This window comes from Leptidea sinapis, chromosome 16 (genome assembly GCF_905404315.1).
Source record: "Leptidea sinapis chromosome 16, ilLepSina1.1, whole genome shotgun sequence".
In the NCBI taxonomy this organism is placed as follows: domain Eukaryota; kingdom Metazoa; phylum Arthropoda; class Insecta; order Lepidoptera; family Pieridae; genus Leptidea; species Leptidea sinapis.
Window position 1 is genome coordinate 6,525,274 of NC_066280.1, and position 18,886 is coordinate 6,544,159.

Genomic DNA, 18,886 nt, shown 5'->3' on the forward strand with positions numbered 1-18,886 from the left:
GGCATAGGTACTAAGGTAGCTGTCAGTCTGCTGATTGCTCTATTGGTCATTACTCATTGCCAAATGTAAACTCACAGTTGTCACAACTAGACACTCTTCAAAATCAGCTGTTTTGCTTCTACGTTGTAGTCCCTTGTCGTAGATAGAGTATAAAGGTAGTGAACGTAGTGTTTTATTGTGAATTATTAATTTATATGTGAATTTAAATTCTCTTTCGTACCTATATAGGGCCTAGACGTTCATGATAAAGCCTCATGCTTGCAAATTATCATTTTTACCACAATCATTCGCGTGATACGATAAATATATTCTTTGATTTAGTTATCGGCGCAAATACTACAACACACCTATTATAAAAACGAGAATAATTTAGTTTAACTAATTTTACTTAAAATTAGTTCATAAATTACATTGTGATGTAAAATTATTGTAAAAACAACATGAATGTAAAACACGAGCACGTGCGCCGGGTCCTATAAATACAACCCGCACGATCGACGCGGGAGTCAGGTGTCGCGGTCTCTAGACCACCTTTACAAAATAAACGGACCGACCGCACCTACGCCAGTTGTACCTCGCGAAGTCAAATTAATTTGAAAAACCTGTAAACCGCGAAAAGCCCCCGGGCACGACGACATACAGAACATACTTCTAAAACACCTCCCTTCAAAAGCAATAGACACCTTAGTTAATATATTTAATGCGTGCCTTCGTCTTACCTATTTTCCCTCGTCCTGGAAAATAGCAGTAATCACCGCGATACACAAACCGGGAAAAGATCCCACCTCCCCTGCGAACTACAGACCAATTAGTTTACTTTGCACACAAAGTAAAATATTAGAAATTTTAATTAATAATAGAATAAACTCACTTATAGAATCAAACCTACCTGAGGAACAATTCGGTTTCCGAAGGTCACACGCGACTACTCACCAACTGGCGCGCGTAGTCGAACATATAACACACCAATTTAATTTGAGACACCAGACTGGTATGGTTCTACTCGACCTTGAGAAAGCCTTCGATACCGTCTGGCATGATGCCTTAGTTCACAAATTATTCGAAGCACAAGTCCCCTTTGAATATTGTAGAATAATAAAATCATTCCTTACGAATAGATTTCTTAGAGTTAGAGTCAAAAATAGTTTATCCCCCCCACATCCAGTAGTAGCAGGTGTTCCACAGGGCTCCATCATCTCACCGAGGGCATTTTTACTCTATATGAGAGACATCCCAAAACCTCCGAACACGGTCCTCGCCCTGTACGCTGATGACACAGCTTATCTGTGCAGCAGTAAGAACATCAAATCTATAGTCTCCCACCTTAATCTGTATTAACTACATACACAATGTAGGGCTGTCCCTACATTGTGTAAGCAACTACTTCTCTAAGTGGAAGCTTAAAATCAATGACACAAAGACCGAGGCGGTTCTTTTCTCATACAAAACTTCCCGTAAACTCAATATCTCTTTAAAGCCACATATTAATAACCACCCGGTCGAATGGCAGTCACAGGCTAAATACCTAGGACTTATCCTCGACCGGAAACTTTCCTTCATGCCTCATATTAATTACGCCCGCTCTAAGGCACTTACTGCCTTGAGCCTGTTGAGACCCATTTTCTATAGGAATTCCACTCTCTCAACTAGTAACAAGCGTCTACTATACCAGTCCTACATACGCCCGGTCATGACATACGCAAGTCCGGTATGGATTAACACAAATCAAAACAATTATCGTAAACTACAAACTGTGCAAAATAGATCCCTTAAAACCATCTACCGGACCCACCCGCGTACAAATCTTAAACGACTTCATGTAAAGAAAAACATCCCAACATTAGAACAACACAGACAAGAGATATCTCATAGCTTCTACAGAGGGCTACGCCGACTGAAGGACGGAATAAACCCCGCCCTCCGGTCGACTTGTAGTCGTAAGTCACTCACAGAGTACTGCCTCAGCATAAAACGTTATAAACATGCATTACCACATTACAACTGGTTAGAGCTCACAGAACACTAGCGTATACACACACACACACTCACGCACACAGAGTTCTAGCTAGGTCTGAATAAATGTAAAACCAAGATATTGTAAATTGGTTTAGTTATAAGAATTAAATAACGGCGAAAACTGGCCTCCTATTCCCTCTCCTTCCTTCCCTTTCCCAAGATCCCCCCCCCACCCCACACCCCTCTTATATTTATATATTATATATGTATGTATACATATCTATGTCTTTATTCACCTTAGTTTTTAATTTAGTTTTTTAAGTTCTAGTCATTAGTCTTAAGTTAGGTTAAGTGATAGGTTACGATTAATATTACGTTATTCAATAGCAAATAGCCAGCTTTTCCCAGTTTCCTGGATTCCCCCCCCCCCACAAACCTCATGTATTAGTTTTTTAAGCATAATAAAGTTTTATCCCTCAATACGTAGATAGGGTTGTAGAAATAAGTTTTCTGATACCTACATATATAAGGCTTATTTGTAAATTGCTTTAATAAGTAGATTTAAGTAATTATGTATATATATTTTAATACCAAATATTGAAATTTTGAATTTGAATTTTTTTTTTGACGCGGGAGTCAGTCGTGCTCGGGCTGTCGTACGGTACAGACCTCTCTGGGACGTCGTAACGCTGCCCGTTGAATAAACGAAAGTAATAAAATACTTACTCGTGTAGTTTTCTTTGGAAGAACCAATGAGTGATGTTCAGCAAGATAGCAATTGTGATGTCAACAGTAATGACGTTACACCTTTTAAAAACAATACAGAGGTTCTTTCCTCGTCATAGTAATAGTAGAGTAAAGTCATCTTTGTAATTACACTTACGAGTAGAATCGTCTCGATTTTATTATATACAGAACACTGAACGTAGTGTTTAAATTCTCTTTGAAGAAAACAAGATCTCAAGTATAAGTGCATTTTATTTTTCCTTATTTCAAGACATTACAAAAGACAAGTGTTTGCGCCGTTATTGTTCGCATTCAATAGCATATAGCGCCACCTGGGGGGCTGATGTACAATCCGAGCAATTGGCATCACCCTGGTCCTAGTCTTAGTCCTTCGAGCCGGATAGAACCAGCAGCTTTTGCTATATAATTTGCTTTTATTTTTGCTTAGAATCGATTCGCAATTTACACCTATTTCCAACCTTCGCATTGTGTTAATATATTTAGCTACTTACTTTAGTTTATTATATAAATATTTGTTCAATAATAAACACGTTACTCATTAATTTCGCATAATCTAACAGTATCATAACGAAACATACATTTCATAAAAAAGCATTACAAGTTTACAACACATTTTCAATATGGTGCTAGAAACAAAAATCAAACTTGTAGTTGGTAAGAAACAGGCAATATTTTCGCATATAAATGAACTATATAGCACTGCAAAAAAGATTTCTATTGATACAAATACTCGAAGTTCACAAGAATTTATGGCCACGTCGGCGAATATTGAGAAATTATATAGCGAATTTAACGATCTATGTGACCAACATAACGCTTTATTATTGGAACAAAACCCAAAATTTGAATTGAATTTTAACAATTGGACCGCATTTCAAACATTATTTTCTGTTGTACAGCAAACTCGGAATGAGTTATTACAATCTCGTCGTCATCAAGTTGAACCGGATAAATCTAATTCGGTTAATAATGATTGTCGCCTACCACCACTTGACTTGGTTAGTTTTTCAGGACAACCCGAAAGCTGGCCTCTCTTTTATCACAGTTTTAGCACAAACGTTCATAATAATAAGCAACTCAATGATTCGCAACGAGTGCAATATTTGGTAGGCAAGCTAAGTGGAACCGCGCTTAACATTTTTGCAGGTATCATGCCTAATGAAAATAACTATTCGACAATATGGCAGTCGTTAGTTGATAAATACCAAGACAAGCGAGCACTTGGTACTATATATTTAAATAACATACTCGACATTGGGTATGCATCTGAGACCCCCTCCCACCTCAATAGTTTTGTTGAAAAGTTTCATGCGTCTATGTCCGCATTAAAACAATTAGAAATTTCAGATTTAACAGATTTTATTATTCTTCATCTCGCGCTTAAGAAATTAGATACAAATTTAGTACAACGCTTTGAATCATCCATTAAAAAAGATATTCCATCGAGTGCCGACTTAGTTGATTTCATAAGACACCACGTTAACGTTCTAGAACGAATAACCAACACCAGTCGACCAAATAATATATCGAACGTTCAAAGATCTCGTGGAACCGTTTCTAAACCATCGCATAATTCTCATACCTTTGCAATAATACACAATGACAACAACACTTGCAATTTATGTAAAACCGCAAAACATTCTCATATATATCAATGCCCGGATTTTATAAAACTATCAGTTAATGAACGCTTCAATTATATTAAAAATAATAAGTTATGTATTAATTGTTTAAGTTCAAAACATATGGCGATTAATTGTAATTCAAAAAATACTTGCAAGCAGTGTAATAAGAAGCACCACTCATTAATCCATTTTGTTAACAACAAACCGGTTCCGCAACCGCTGATACATACGGAACATCACACAGCTGTAGGCTCGTCCAGTACAGCTGAGCGGCCGCTCGAGGATGGTGCGCAGTCGCTCTGCATGCATTCGGCTAATAGTAACGTCGCATTACGTCATTTGCATAGCTTTGACACTTTATCTATTTTACCAACCGCGCAAGTATATGTTGTGACTGGTGGTCGAAAAAGTACTATAAGGTGCTTAATTGATAGCGCCTCGCAAAATAATATTATCACGCGCGCTTCTTGCATTAGATTAAATTTAGATGTTAAACCTCTCATAAATTCATCGATTAAGACATTAGGGTCTATATCCACTCCTATTAAAGGTTACGTTTCGCTTACAATACAGTCACGTGTTTCAGACGCTCAATACAATTTAATTCTTTTAGTTGTAGATAATATAACTGAACCGTTACCGGCGCACACGATTGACAAGTCGACTGTACATTATTTTGAACATTTATCGCTCGCTGATGAATCTTGGAACGCGCCCGGAAATATAGACGCCATTCTCGGTGCTCAGATGTTCGCTTTTATATTATTGGGCGGTAAAGTTATACCACCACCGCTCGGTCGCTCTGCTCACTCGTCCAGTGTCATTTGCTCAGCACCCCACGCGCTTGAAACAACGCTTGGCTATATTGTTATGGGGGAAATACCTTCCACTCATTCTAACGATATAGTCTGGTCCTTCGGCCCTTTAGTAAATAATTTAAATAACATTTTAGTAAAATTTTGGCAGCTGGAGCAAGTGCCTTCTGTTAATAATATAAGTCCTGAAAATAAGGAATGTGAGCAGATTTTTAAATCAACGGTCGCAAGAAGTTCTTGTGGTCGCTATATCGTTTCGCCTCCTTTTAAGAGCGATCCTAAGTTATTAGGTAATTCGTTTATTTACGCTCAACGTCGTTTGACCGCGTTGGAACGAAGATTCCATGCGTTTCCCGCTTTACGTAAAGCCTACAATGAAGTTATTGTAGATTATATTGAAAATGGATACTTATCAGAAATTCCCTATTCTTTAAACGCTATATCTGACGGCTACTTTATTCCGCATCACGCTATTTTTCGGCCAGATAAATCGACAAAAAAAACTCGCATAGTTTTAGACGCAAGTGCTAAAACCGATTCTGGCGTATCGCTTAATGACTTATTGCATATTGGGCCTAACTTGCAGGCAGATTTATTTACACTTCTTTTAAGGTTTCGTTATTTTGAAATCGCTTTAAACGCAGATATAAAACAAATGTATTTAAGAATTTTTTTGTCAGAAAATGATCGTAAATATCAAAAAATTTTATACCACTTCGCTGATAACGAACCAAATCGCATTTTTCAATTTAATTCAGTGGCTTTTAGCCTTCGCTCTAGTCCGTACTTAGCTATGCGGACTGTACGACAGCTCGCAGAGGATGAACGTGAACGCTTTCCTCTCGCTGCTGAAGTTGCTACACAGGAACTATTCATGGACGATCTGACCACCTCAGTACACTCTGTTGACGACGGTATACGCTTGGCGGACGAGTTACGTGAGTTATTCAAATCCGGAGGATTTAATTTGGTAAAGTGGGCAAGTAACTCGCACGTTCTTCTCACACACTTACCGGAGTCACACCGCGCGTCGATTGAGTTCAGCGATGACAATAGTAATTTAAAGGTGTTAGGCTTGAAGTGGATACCTACTACCGATACCTTCACGTTTACTATATCCTCAACATCTGTAGGCAGTACTAAACGGGCGATACTTTCAACTATTGCTCGCTTGTTTGACGTTCTAGGATTTGTTGCACCTGTCATATTATACGCAAAACTTTTGATACAAGAACTTTGGCTTGCAAAAGTAGAATGGGATCAGGAACCACCGGAAACTATAACCGAACGTTTTATTAAATTTAAAAATGAATTATCATTATTGGCTAACTTGCAAATACCACGCCACTTAGGTGTCGCAGCTGGCTGTACTGTGCACATGCTCGCCTTTGGGGATGCTAGTATCAAAGCATACGGCTGCGTATTATTTTTGCATGTAACACATCCAAATCATGAAGTTTCCATACATTTTGTTTGCGCCAAATCAAAGGTGGCTCCTCTTAAAACAATTACTTTAGCAAGGCTTGAATTATGTGCCGCATTGCTTGCATCTGAGCTTGTGAAACAAGTACATTCTGCATTTCATGACCGCTATTCTATAGACGAAATCTATGTTTTCTCTGACTCCACAATCGCATTGTCTTGGATTCATTCATCTCCACATCGGTGGCAAGTATTTGTTGCCAACCGAGTCAGTAAAATACAAGATATTCTTTCGCCTGAACGCTTTTTTCACATAGATGGGTCACAAAATCCAAGTGATTGCCTATCAAGAGGCTTATTACCCTCTCAATTAATCTAAATCACCCGCTTTGGTGGTATGGCCCTCCATGGATGCGCCGTCCGACAACGGACTGGCCTATAGTGCCATTTGAACCATCACGTATTGATGGTATAGTTCCCGAGTTTAAAGGTACAGTTACTCTGACTGCTACAGTTAATATTAATTAATTCGCCGGTTCTGGAATTATCGCATAGAATTTCTTCTTGGAAAAAATTGTTACGCATCATTGTTTTTATACTTCGTTTTATGAAAAAACTACCACGCAGCACTACAATTCACATCGCTGACATTGAGGCTGCTGAACTGGTAATTATTCGAGAATTACAAAGAAAATATTTTTCTGACGAAATAAAAAACATAAAAAAGGGTAACGTATCATCCCCTACTTTAAGAAAACTAAATCCGTTTGTAGATGATAACGGATTGCTTCGTGTTGGTGGTAGATTAATAAACGCAAATATACCATTTGAAAATCGCCATCCAATTCTTTTACCTCGTCGTGATCATTTGATTGATATTATAATTGATGATTATCATCGATCAAATTGTCATACAGGTTCTCATCTTCTTCTGTCATTACTTAGACAGAGATATTGGATTATTTCGGCTAGAAATATTATCAGACAACGCATAAGAAATTGTAATTTCTGTTTTAAGGTCGCACCGTCGCATCTTTCGCCTATAATGGCAAACCTCCCTCCTGCTCGTGTACAACAAGCTAAGCCTTTTACACACACTGGCATCGACTATGCTGGGCCTGTCAATATTACTCTTACCCGAAAACGTGGCGTAAAAAGTCAAAAGGCATACATATGTCTATTCGTGTGTTTAACAACGAAGGCAGTGCATATTGAAATTGCATCTGACTTAAGCACCGAAACTTTTTTAGACGCCCTTAAACGGTTTTTAGCTAGAAGGGGTCCAGTATCTTGTATTTATTCCGATAATGGAACCAATTTTATTGGTGCGAAACGGAAGTTGGATGAATTATACATTTTTTTATGTTCAAAAAATATGTCTCCCGCATTGCAAACAGAATTAAACAGCCATAGAATAACGTGGCGGAATATTCCTGCACGCGCACCTCACTTTGGAGGACTGTGGGAGAGCAACATAAAAAGCATAAAAACTCATTTATATCGCTGCATAGGTCAACAGTTGTTATGTTATGAAGAATTGTTGACTTTACTAGTGCAAATTGAATGTCTCTTAAATTCGCGCCCACTGTGCTTAATATCGGATGAACCACATACTATTCTAACTCCCGCACATTTTTTAAACACGACACGTTTACAGTCTCTGCCCACATATGAAATGGACGAATCTATGAGCCTCTCGAACAGAAAGAGACTCTTAGATAGTTTAGTTCATAGTTATTGGAAACGGTGGCATGTAGATTATCTACACACATTGCAACATAGACAAAAATGGAACACTCCAGATAGACCAATTCAGCCAGGTACTCTTGTTCTCATTCACCAAGATAATACACCACCATTGCGCTGGCCTACGGGTATTATTGAACAAGTATTCCCCGGAAAAGACGGAGTTGTTCGCGTTGCATTAGTACGCACTGCTACTGGAACTTTTAAGCGTCCAGTAGTTAAGTTGTGTCCTCTTCCATCACAATAATTTTTTTTCAGTAACTATTACATTTATCAATAACATAGATTCTTAAGCATTTTTTTTTTTGTATTCGCATTTAATTTAACGCATCACCGCATCTCATATTATATATTACGCACCGCATTTTTAAATATTGGTATGTTCATGCCAAATTTTCTGATCATAACCCTCTCCTACTTTCTTACACCTTTTCCTTACCCGCGTTTTTCCTTTGAAAATCCCATGGATTTCCAAGCCGGGGAGTATGTTTGCGCCGTTATTGTTCGCATTCAATAGCATATAGCGCCACCTGGGGGGCTGATGTACAATCCGAGCAATTGGCATCACCCTGGTCTTCGTATCGGGCGCTGAACGACTCTCTGGCCGCTTACAACGCGACACTTACCGATTGACCTTGTTCGAGTGGACACCGCTGACCACGCACGCGCCGCGTTACGCATTCGAGCATCATTGTCGCACGTGGTTTTTTATACTACTTCTTTCGCATCATCGTAGTGCCAAGTGAAGTGCTTGTCTGAGGAAAGGGCTGACCAGTATCAGGTGAGTACTTCAGCCACTTGGCGTTTTATGTTTATTGATTGTGAACAGGCCAAACTAGATTACCCGCAACCTCACTTAACCTGGACATCTAGCATTACACCGCACCCCATTTTGACTCCCTCGCATCATCAACAAGTGAATGAGAAGCTAGTTTTAATTTTGTGGTGGCACATTGTATCTCTAAAAAGTATGCATATCTTCTGAGGTTATTTTATTTTTTATTTTATTTATTACACTTTTTTGACACCACATTAACAAAATATAACTTAATTACTAACATACATAATTACATGATATGGTGCAAATGGCGGCCTTATCACTATATAGTGATCTCTCCAGGCAGCCATTTTGTAATACAATAAAAGAGAAAGGCAGTACATTAAAAGGGTAAGAAGTGTCAAAAATATAGACACACAATATACTATACTAAAATATAGATAAATTTATAAGAAAGTAAAATATGTAAAAAGTAGGAACAATAATTAACATTTCAGAATTGTTGAATTATGTTGGTGGATACATACAGATAGATTCTATCAAATAGAGGACAGATAATGTTTTATTAGTTGATTTTTAAAGGATGCTAATGCCTGTGCTTGACGGATAGTAAGCGGCAGTTGATTCCAAAGAGTGATGGCATTAATGGTGAAAGAAGAGTGATAGCTATCAGATTTATGGAAAGGAACATTTAGTATTTGTTTCGCAGCAGAGCGTAACGAAGGCTCATGCTGAGACCCTAGTAGCTCAAATCTGTCTTTAAGGTAAAGAGGAGTGTTTTGGTGAAAAATTATGGAGTAAAGAAGGTGTAGAATGTGGGAATTGCGACGTAGACGTATAGGAAGCCAGTTGAGTTTTTTTCGGTAGGAGGAGACATGATCGTATTTACGTAGGTTAAAAATGAAGCGAATACATAAATTTTGTAGGCGTTCGAGTTTATCCAGCTGAGCCTCGGTAAGGTCGGGATAGCAAATGTCTGCATAATCAAGAATGGAGAGCAGGCAAGTCTGCGCAAGACATATTTTACTAGGTACTGGGAGAAGATTACGTAACCGGCGCAGGGATCCATGTGCGGAGAAAACTTTTTTACTTAATTCATTTAGTTTCGTCTGCCAAGAAAAATTTGAATCTATATGTAAGCCTAGATTTTTGATATTACTACTAAAAGGAATTAAAACATGTATTAACTTTAACAATTACCTACTACTGTTATGGTATTATGTAGAAATAAAAATTTAAGGTGGTGGTCGAAGGTCTTCTTCTTTGCTTTCTATAGCCGCCTCCCATCTGTTTAAGGTAATAACACAAGATCGATAACCGTGCTATTTGTCGGTGATGAACTGGTGACTCTGTATACCAAGAGCTGGCTGTTAAATATGCTTTCCATGATTTTCAAGAACAGGCCTGGAATAAACAGGTTTGTATTGGCGTCAACTCAGGTGCACATGTTCTGACCACGATGAGAGAAATGCTATCCGACCTGCTCGATTTCTTTACCTCTATTGAAACAGAGCTTGATGAACAGTCTTTCGATTAAACTGTACTTTCAGCATAGGGCTCTAGCACTACGGGATGGTTACTGGTGTCTTCCTATCGTCGCCAGAGTCAAGTTGGAGGCAAAAATGAATACCCAGAAGATCGGGTCTACCATATTGGCCATATTTGCTGTGTGTCCTTCCTCATGTGGAACGGCAGAAGGAACGACTGGATTAAAAAAAAACCTGAGCAGCCTTCGACAAGTCCCGGAACTAGCGTGTTACATACGCAATGTGCATAATTCTGCTTCAACTGTCTACCCAGAACTCCTATCACCACATCTAAACAGTGTCGGCATACTCAAGATGACGGCTAGCGAGCTTCTTTTGGCGACTCTTCTGCTCGCCATAATAGATGCCAGAAGGGCCACCCGGAACAACTAAAAGCTCGAAAAACTGAGATAGTACCATACCTCACCAACTAGGAATCCTGTCATAACAGGAAGAATTATCTATCAGTATACCTCCCCACTGCATCTCCACAATTTGCAATAATAGGTGGCAAAATTGTTTCCAGTTATCTTCGTTAGTGAAACAGTAAAATTCTGTCTTATGTGGACAGTTTTATTTTGATATTTTGTGCGCAACGAATATGAATTTGATCGTTAATTTTTTACCGTTGTGTCATATTTTTGTATGTATTGTATTTGCTACATCTTGAGTGATGGTGTATTTACTGTACCGTATTTGATTATGTTTAAATATCTCGGAACCACGTCATGAGCAGTGTTGTAATTTTGCTGGCTTTGCTGAAACTCAGCGCTGTATCGCTTGTTGCACCGTATGCAGAGTGGTAACCATTTTGGAATCACTCGTTGTACTTATTACTATTTTAATAATAATTATTAGACCACAATGGCTGTGTCAGGCATAATTTTCATGTAGAGTACCATTTTAAGTATTAATTATTTTAAAATATAAAAACAGCTACCTTCCCTACCTTGGTTAAAATAAAAATTCTAGTAGTTGCTTTAACATTTTAAGTTGAATATACAGCTACTATAATAGCTACTGCATAATTATATAATATAATATGCTTACATAATATACAGGATGGACCAAAAGTCAGTTTATAATTGAAATGATGATTTAAAAAAAACTAATTAAAGTAGATCAAAACTGTTTATTGTTTTCGATAGTAAACAAAAGGGGAATTTATTTTTAAAAAATCACATCATCCATATGCAATCCTTCATTATTCTGGCATTGCTGCAATCTAGAGCGGAAATTTTCGATGACAGCTTTACATGTTTCTGTTGAGATGTTTTGGATTTCTGTGCGAATACGATCCTTTAATTCGTCAAGAGTTACTGGATTGGTTGGCTGGAATGCAGGGGTTTTTGATCACCATGCCATAGTGTCCCTCCGACCAATAACGACAATTTTGTCTATTAACATGCCATTTAGGTGGAAGTGTGCCTTGTTGAGAAAAAAATTTTTGTAAAACTGGTGAATTGCTCTACCATTTCGTTCGCAAACTGCAACCTAGTGGCATGGTCCTGAGGCCTTAATTCCTGCACCATTTGGATTTTATAGGAATGTAGACTTAAATCTTTCTTGAGAATGCGGTTTAATTCATCATTATCTTGGCACGTTAAGGACAGCAGACCGCTTTTGAGTTGATAGTCCAGGTTGGTCACGAACAGACGATTTTACTCGCTCCACGTTTTCGGGGTCCCTCGATGTTCTAGGCCGGCCAGAACGAGGTAAATCCATTGTTGAACTCGTCTTCTCAAACTTGAGCACCCATTATTTAATTAACACACCTGATGGAGTTTGATTTTTGTGTCGTATCTTGTAATGATTGCAAAACTTTCGTTGAGCTAAGGTCGCAGAATCGTTGTTTCGATAGTACTCGCGGACACAAAATGCACGTTGACTACCGCTAAACGACGCCATGGTACTAAATTCCCATTGGCCGCCCTCTTGCAATGCGTAACCCCTCCACCCCCCTCCGCCGCCGCTGCGAGACGCGGCAACCGATTCAAATGTAAACGGACTTTTGGTCCACCCTGTACCTACTAAAATAGTTAACACAAGAAAACTTAAAACTGGACGTTGAACCAATACCTCCCTTTGATAATATCTCAAAAAAAAAAGAACGACGAAATGGTGTCTGTATGAGCTGGATTCCTTTGCCTGACCAAATAATGGACGAAGAAACCAAAGAAAAATTGCGCATCAAAAAATTTAATGCGTTGATGTCCACCGTTTGTCCACGGAGAACACAGAGTAAGAGCTATAGACTTTTACATTTTACAAGTACTTGACTACTTGATCAATCTTCATAGTCAAAGTTCAAGGTTGTCGTTAGACCAGTTTACAAAGAGTATAATAATATATAAGGAACCAGTTTATGACTTTGTGTTGTGATACAAGTTATTATTTTCAATCTCGATTTTTACTTTTTAAAATTTTTCAATACCTGTACGAAATTACGCAGCAATGCATTGTGCTAAGTATTAATGCAGTCCACGAGAAAAGGATTAAATATCGTATTAACTGGTTGGTGCAATGAAACATTTTATACTTACTGATTGTTATATTAAATTGTAAATGATCATACATCTTAGCGATGTCGCATCACATTTGGAGAGGAGTACCATTGCAATATATGTATGGCTCTGATTCGCCATGGGGTACACCGGAATTTCCTCTAGTGCGGCCAGCAAGCAACCATACGGTACTGTATCACATACCAAACAACGGAGATATGATAGAAAGGCCTCCTAAACCGCAAATTGGACAAGACAAATGGGACAAAGATCATGTTCGTCTACCGTGCTCTCCTCAGAGTTTGTATCCTGTATTTGATGTAAGTTAAAGTTATTTGTTTGTTATACAATAGTAACTATTATTCGGACCTCAGTTAAGTATTTATTACATTATTCAAACTGCAGGAAAATTGTAACTGAGGGGTTGGAAGCTTGTAATCACATTTGACTAAATTGTAGTCAATCTGACTGACAACTTTCAGTGACCGTAGACCATAGACTTCCAATGGGTCACAAGTTTCAATGAGTTCATAAATGGCTCTAATCAGCCTAAATTACTAATAATATTCATTCGCCTCTTGCATAATTATTATTGTATAATTAAAAATAATTCTAATAATTATTATTTAATTATAATCAATTGTAATTACTATTATATAATTATATTATTATTAGTAGTCTTTGTTCTGTAATGATATTGATGCATTATTTCAACATACTATAAACATACATATAATACTTCATTATAAATCAATCCTATTACCAATCCTACACAGTTACTTAACATAAAATGTAAGAGCAGCTCAGCTAGTACTATATTACTTTGGGCGACAGAAAAGTTAATTCATTAATTCCTCTGTAGCAACAAACACCGCACATGTGAGATCTGTGAATACCTACCTACATTTTAATAAAGGTATCTGTAAAACTAATAATGTGTGTGATGGCAATGAAATAATTTTTAATAAATACTAATTGTACATAATAATATTACTTATATAAAAAAATTATTTATTACTTTATAGTAAGTAAGATTTTTTTTTCAAATTTTAAAACATACTGGATAAAACTGCCACTCATCATTACTTATAAGGTATTTAAAATATATTTTGGGAGGTAAAAGGTAGTATAGTTATGTGTTAGGGTTTGAAGGATTTGGAGAGAAACACCTGCTGACTCTTTTGAAGACTTTATTCACTAGCAGTAGGTCCAACACAAAGCACTAGGTGCAAACACTAAGCACTAACAATGTCCTAGGTCGTAGCCAAGTTGTCGGTTTCACTGGTATCACTCTTGTTCACTAGTTTTCACTTCAAAGTGGCCTCAAACTGAACTGCCCAGGCTTGCCTCCCTGCGGCTATTTATATGGGCTGAGACGAGTCCCAGACCATTCCAGAAGGTTCCTTTCTGGAACTTACCCGACTGGCGCGAACATGATCGACCGGGTTGGCTGATTCTCGCAAGTACGCGAAAGTACGCTAGATGGCGCTAGTTTCTGTGTGTTCATATGTGTGTACAGTATATTCTATAATTTCGTGGGTTCAGTTATTTTTGTGAAATACTACAATAAGCCGATAACTTGGCCCTTTATGTGTCTGTTAATAAACTTGAGGAGGATTCTTCTCACCTTAATTCAGCTATTAGCTATCTCAATGATTGGCTTCTAATGGCCGTTTCCAATATACTATCTACAGATAGAGATAAATTACTACCTTCTACAGTCAGTAATTAGCTGTCAATAATCTGAAGCTGTCCGATAAGTCAATCTTATCAACTTATTACTGTTACAATTTTTACCTCAAGTAAAAGATATACTGAATATTGGGAACGGCTGTAAATCATGGACTGTCTTTATCAATCCCTTAAAGCACTGTGGTTGGTTTTTCTCGATCTGGATGTTTCCTCCCTGATGTTTAAATTTTTTTTTTATGAAATAGGAGGACAAACGAGCGTACGGGTCACCTGTTGTTAAGTGATCACCGCCGCCCACAATCTCTTGCAACACCAGAGGAATCACAGGAGTGTTGCCGGCCTTTAATAACATATGGACAACAAAAATTTAACCTTGTCCACAACAGTAAATTTTTAGGCATGGTTCTGGATTGTAGATTAACTGGAATTCATCATATTAACAATATTGTTAAAAAATGTTATCATTTTCCGTTTTCTATTCGTACTTTGGTGGGGCTGCCAACCATACCCTCAGAAACTCATGTACAATAAATACCCTGATGCGTAGTCATTTACATATTTTCCTACTGGAACCTTATAATAAATCTGCCATGTGTTCCCTCTACAAAATACAATCGAAATGCCTTTGGATAATATGTGACAGTATGAAATCAACCGCAATGAATGCTCTCGAGGTAGAATGTGGTGATGCTCCCCTATACCTTAGAAGACCTTATCTGACCGTTTTCTTTCTAAAGTCGTTCAATTATCTTATTATACCCTTATTTCTAGTTTCATATCCTGTCAGACTTTATTTCTTCTAATAAATACTGGTCCCATGAAGATTATTTATTTATATTTTTGGAGAATCTACAGCTAAATACTTTACAATACTCACATGATAAAATTATCCCTGTCATTTCAATAGTTTTGTTACTTATCTCCATCTCACTTGTCCCATATTTCAGTGCCAAAAGGTCGCATGACAGCACCTTTTTATATCCTGGAAAATGTATTGGCAGAAGACTAACTTCTAAAGTGAAATACTATGCTGATGTTCAATCCTCAATTCCTACTCGTCCTTGGTTCTGCAATTTCAAAGATACACTTAAACATGTTACAAGTACATTCTGTAGATTAAATGAGTTAATTATAAATGAGTGTACCTGTTCTGTTGTGTATGTGTTCATCTGGCCAACTCGCATATAGGAAACAGCTCTCTTTGTGAGTGTGGACTTGATGAAGGTTCTCCGAACCACATCTTTTTCAGTTGCCCTGAACAGTCTTCTTCAAATTCAAAATCAAATTGAAAGTCAAAAAAAACTACCACCCATTCCAAAGTGAATGCCTCAGGCCTGAGAAGATTGGGCGCAACAAACTCAGCGGGCTTTTTTTTTTTCATCAAAAATATGTTTTACAATTAAAGTAACATTTACAAAGTAACATTGTACAATTAAACTTATTATTTAATAGCCTGAGGGTGGTCGCTCCATTCCCAATCTGTGGTATCATTAAGAAAGTCATTTATGTTATAGTAACCTTTACCACACAAACGTTTTTTAACAATTCTTTTGAATAACGTAACACCTTTGTTTTGAACATTTTCACTTCCCTTTATGATCTCCTTCCTCCTGATATCCCTCGCCCTAGTGATTTCAAATCCTTTGTTAATTCCAATTTTGTTTAAATTCTATATTCATTCATTAACCAAAATAATATAAAACTTTAGTTTGTTTGTCTTTTTAACCAACTAACCCTTTGTATATATTGTGTGTGTCTTTTTTGTTTTAGATACATCAACAGTGTTTTTTGCGGTGAATGATTGTTCTTTGCAGTGAATGATCTCAACAGCGTTTTTTGCGGTGAATGATTGTTCTTTGCAGTGAATGATCTCAACAGCAACAAATATCTTTGTTTCTGATGACTTTGTTTATTTACAAAGCCATATAGAGCAGAGTTGATTAATATACACTCGTCATTGGTGAAACATAGAAGGAACATATCCGCTTTCACACCCACACACAAACATACACACAGAAAATAAGAAACACAAGAGGCAGTTGTTTTGTAATACAGCTTGTTGTAAAATAATAATGTCGATATGAGTAATCTATAATGGCCTAAAGAATTATGTTTTATATTATTGTTTATTAATGTTTACTGTAATGCTGTTGATTACCAATAAATAAATAAATATGCCATCAAGCCAAACAATAATAATAATAGCTTTAATGAGAAGAAGTGACAAGAAACTCATTGCCACTTTTTTAAATCTATATTTACAGTTTCAGCTTCATAAATTATATTTTATACAGTGGATCTTAAGTGATGCACCATAATTTGGCAAAAGTTTTGACTTAACTACTTATTAAAAAAATAAAAAGATGTGATTAATTATTATACACAAAACTCAAAAGAGTATTGAGTGCACTAGATGTATCAATTCACAGACTCTGTAAATAACTAACATTATTAGGCAATCAATAATATATTGTGCAGTGCTTACTTGTAACTTGTAACACATATTTACTAAACGATATGAACATGAAATTTTTAAAATGATTTTAGTAATTCTTGAGTTTATCCCAACAAACGAACATTCAAAAATCTTTTCTCTTCATAATATTTATTTGCTTGTTGGTAAATAATAGAATCTTTTCCTAATTAAGTAAGAAAATGAAAAATATATATATTTTATAGAATTTTGGAAAAAAGCGTTTGAGAGAAAGGTGGGATATAATAGTAGAAGCTCTGAGCAAACCAATCAGAAACAGCCAGGACCTGGTCAATGCTATCTTGACTTACAATACAGGATTTAGAGATTCGAGATTCTGGAAATTTTCAGCACTTCATAAATTGTTTGATGAGGTATGTAACTACTGTCATCACACTGAATTTAAAATGAGTATAAAATACAGGTTGGGTTAAGAGCTTCTTCAATAGTCTTCCAAACTAATTTTTGAGCGAAGCGGAGCTCCCACCGAGTGACTCCAATTGATTTCTGTGTTAAATTGTTTCTTAGCTTTCGAAATTTTCTAGGTTATTGTCGAGACACAATTTTGAATTTTGACTTGATTCAATTATTATAGTTAAAAACAAAAATGATTTCAAATTATTCTAAATTAGCACGCGCTATTTATATTCATTTAAAAATTGGGCCGATTGATCAAATCTTGTTTAATTAATATTGTTTTGTTTTTGTACACAGACTTAGTTTACCTCGTTTCGCTCAAATATACGTCGTACCGTTTAAACTTTTAAATTGTGATTAGTGACCCTACATTGCTGGTTAAATTTAAATCCCAGTAGGCGAAACCACATAAATTATGAATTTAAATGTATATTGTAGTAAATAATAATAATTCAGTTAATACTGCATATAATGTCATTTCAGTTTAGAATTGTATTATATTGTCAGGGGTTATTTTATAAAACAATTCAGGTTCATCCACATTAAAGATTTCCTCTGGTTTGTATGGTTTCACACAATGCAAGCCTCTTATGACAGAGTCATTCTTCAGTCACACCTTGAGGAACATTAGCCATTTCATCGGAAACTATTAGCGCCACAATATAACGAGCATGGAAACCCAATTGTAACGAATACGACCAGCACTCGAAATTTTTCTTCCCCATAAGACAAAAGTCTCTTTCGTAACTTTAGGTAAAGGTAATCAAGGGCTGCTATACGCAACTCGACGACTATTCTGTGTGTCTGGTATGGTGACCCATGACCTCGAGGAGTGTGCTTGGTGACCCCAGGTGTTTGGCCCGGTATGTGGCCACACTCCTACTGTCCAGAATAATGTGTGTGGACGTCTCTTCTGCCTCCATGCAGGCCCTGCACAGTGGGCTGTCAGTGACACCTATATTAAACAGATGCTTGTTAAAAGCGCCACGACCTATTGTTACATGAGTTATTTTTACTTAAACTGGGAGTGGGAGTTTTACCAGCTTGCGATAGAGCCTGAAGTTATTTGAGGCAGGGCATCTTTTGCTTGTCTGCACCCTCTCACTTCCATCCAGTATTTAATATATAGTTCCTTGGTATGTTGTCGCATGACTGTCGCAGGCCATGTCTAGAGGGGAGAGGGTT

General features: G+C 37.1%; 2 protein-coding genes across 4 annotated transcripts in view; both read left to right on the forward strand.

Annotated features, from left to right (window-relative positions):
- Positions 1-3,854: 3,854 nt before the first annotated feature.
- Positions 3,855-11,008, forward strand: LOC126968633 (uncharacterized). The gene is made up of 3 exons (XM_050813651.1): positions 3,855-3,961; positions 4,439-6,833; positions 10,640-11,008. The coding sequence occupies exons 1-3, from the start codon at positions 3,855-3,857 to the stop codon at positions 11,006-11,008; spliced, it is 2,871 nt and encodes a 956-aa protein (XP_050669608.1).
- A 1,899-nt stretch (positions 11,009-12,907) lies between these two features.
- The window catches only part of LOC126968684 (poly(ADP-ribose) glycohydrolase-like), a 32,260-nt gene continuing 26,281 nt past the window's right edge, over positions 12,908-18,886 (forward strand). The window contains exons 1-3 of one of the 3 annotated variants that reach the window (XM_050813735.1): positions 12,908-13,129; positions 13,198-13,439; positions 17,491-17,658. In XM_050813735.1, coding sequence (XP_050669692.1) covers positions 13,090-13,129; positions 13,198-13,439; positions 17,491-17,658 — 450 coding nt within the window. In that variant the 5' untranslated portion in view covers positions 12,908-13,089. Of the gene's footprint in view, positions 13,440-17,490; positions 17,659-18,886 lie in introns of all 3 variants that reach the window. The other 2 variants (XM_050813733.1, XM_050813734.1) reach the window with 2 other exon arrangements.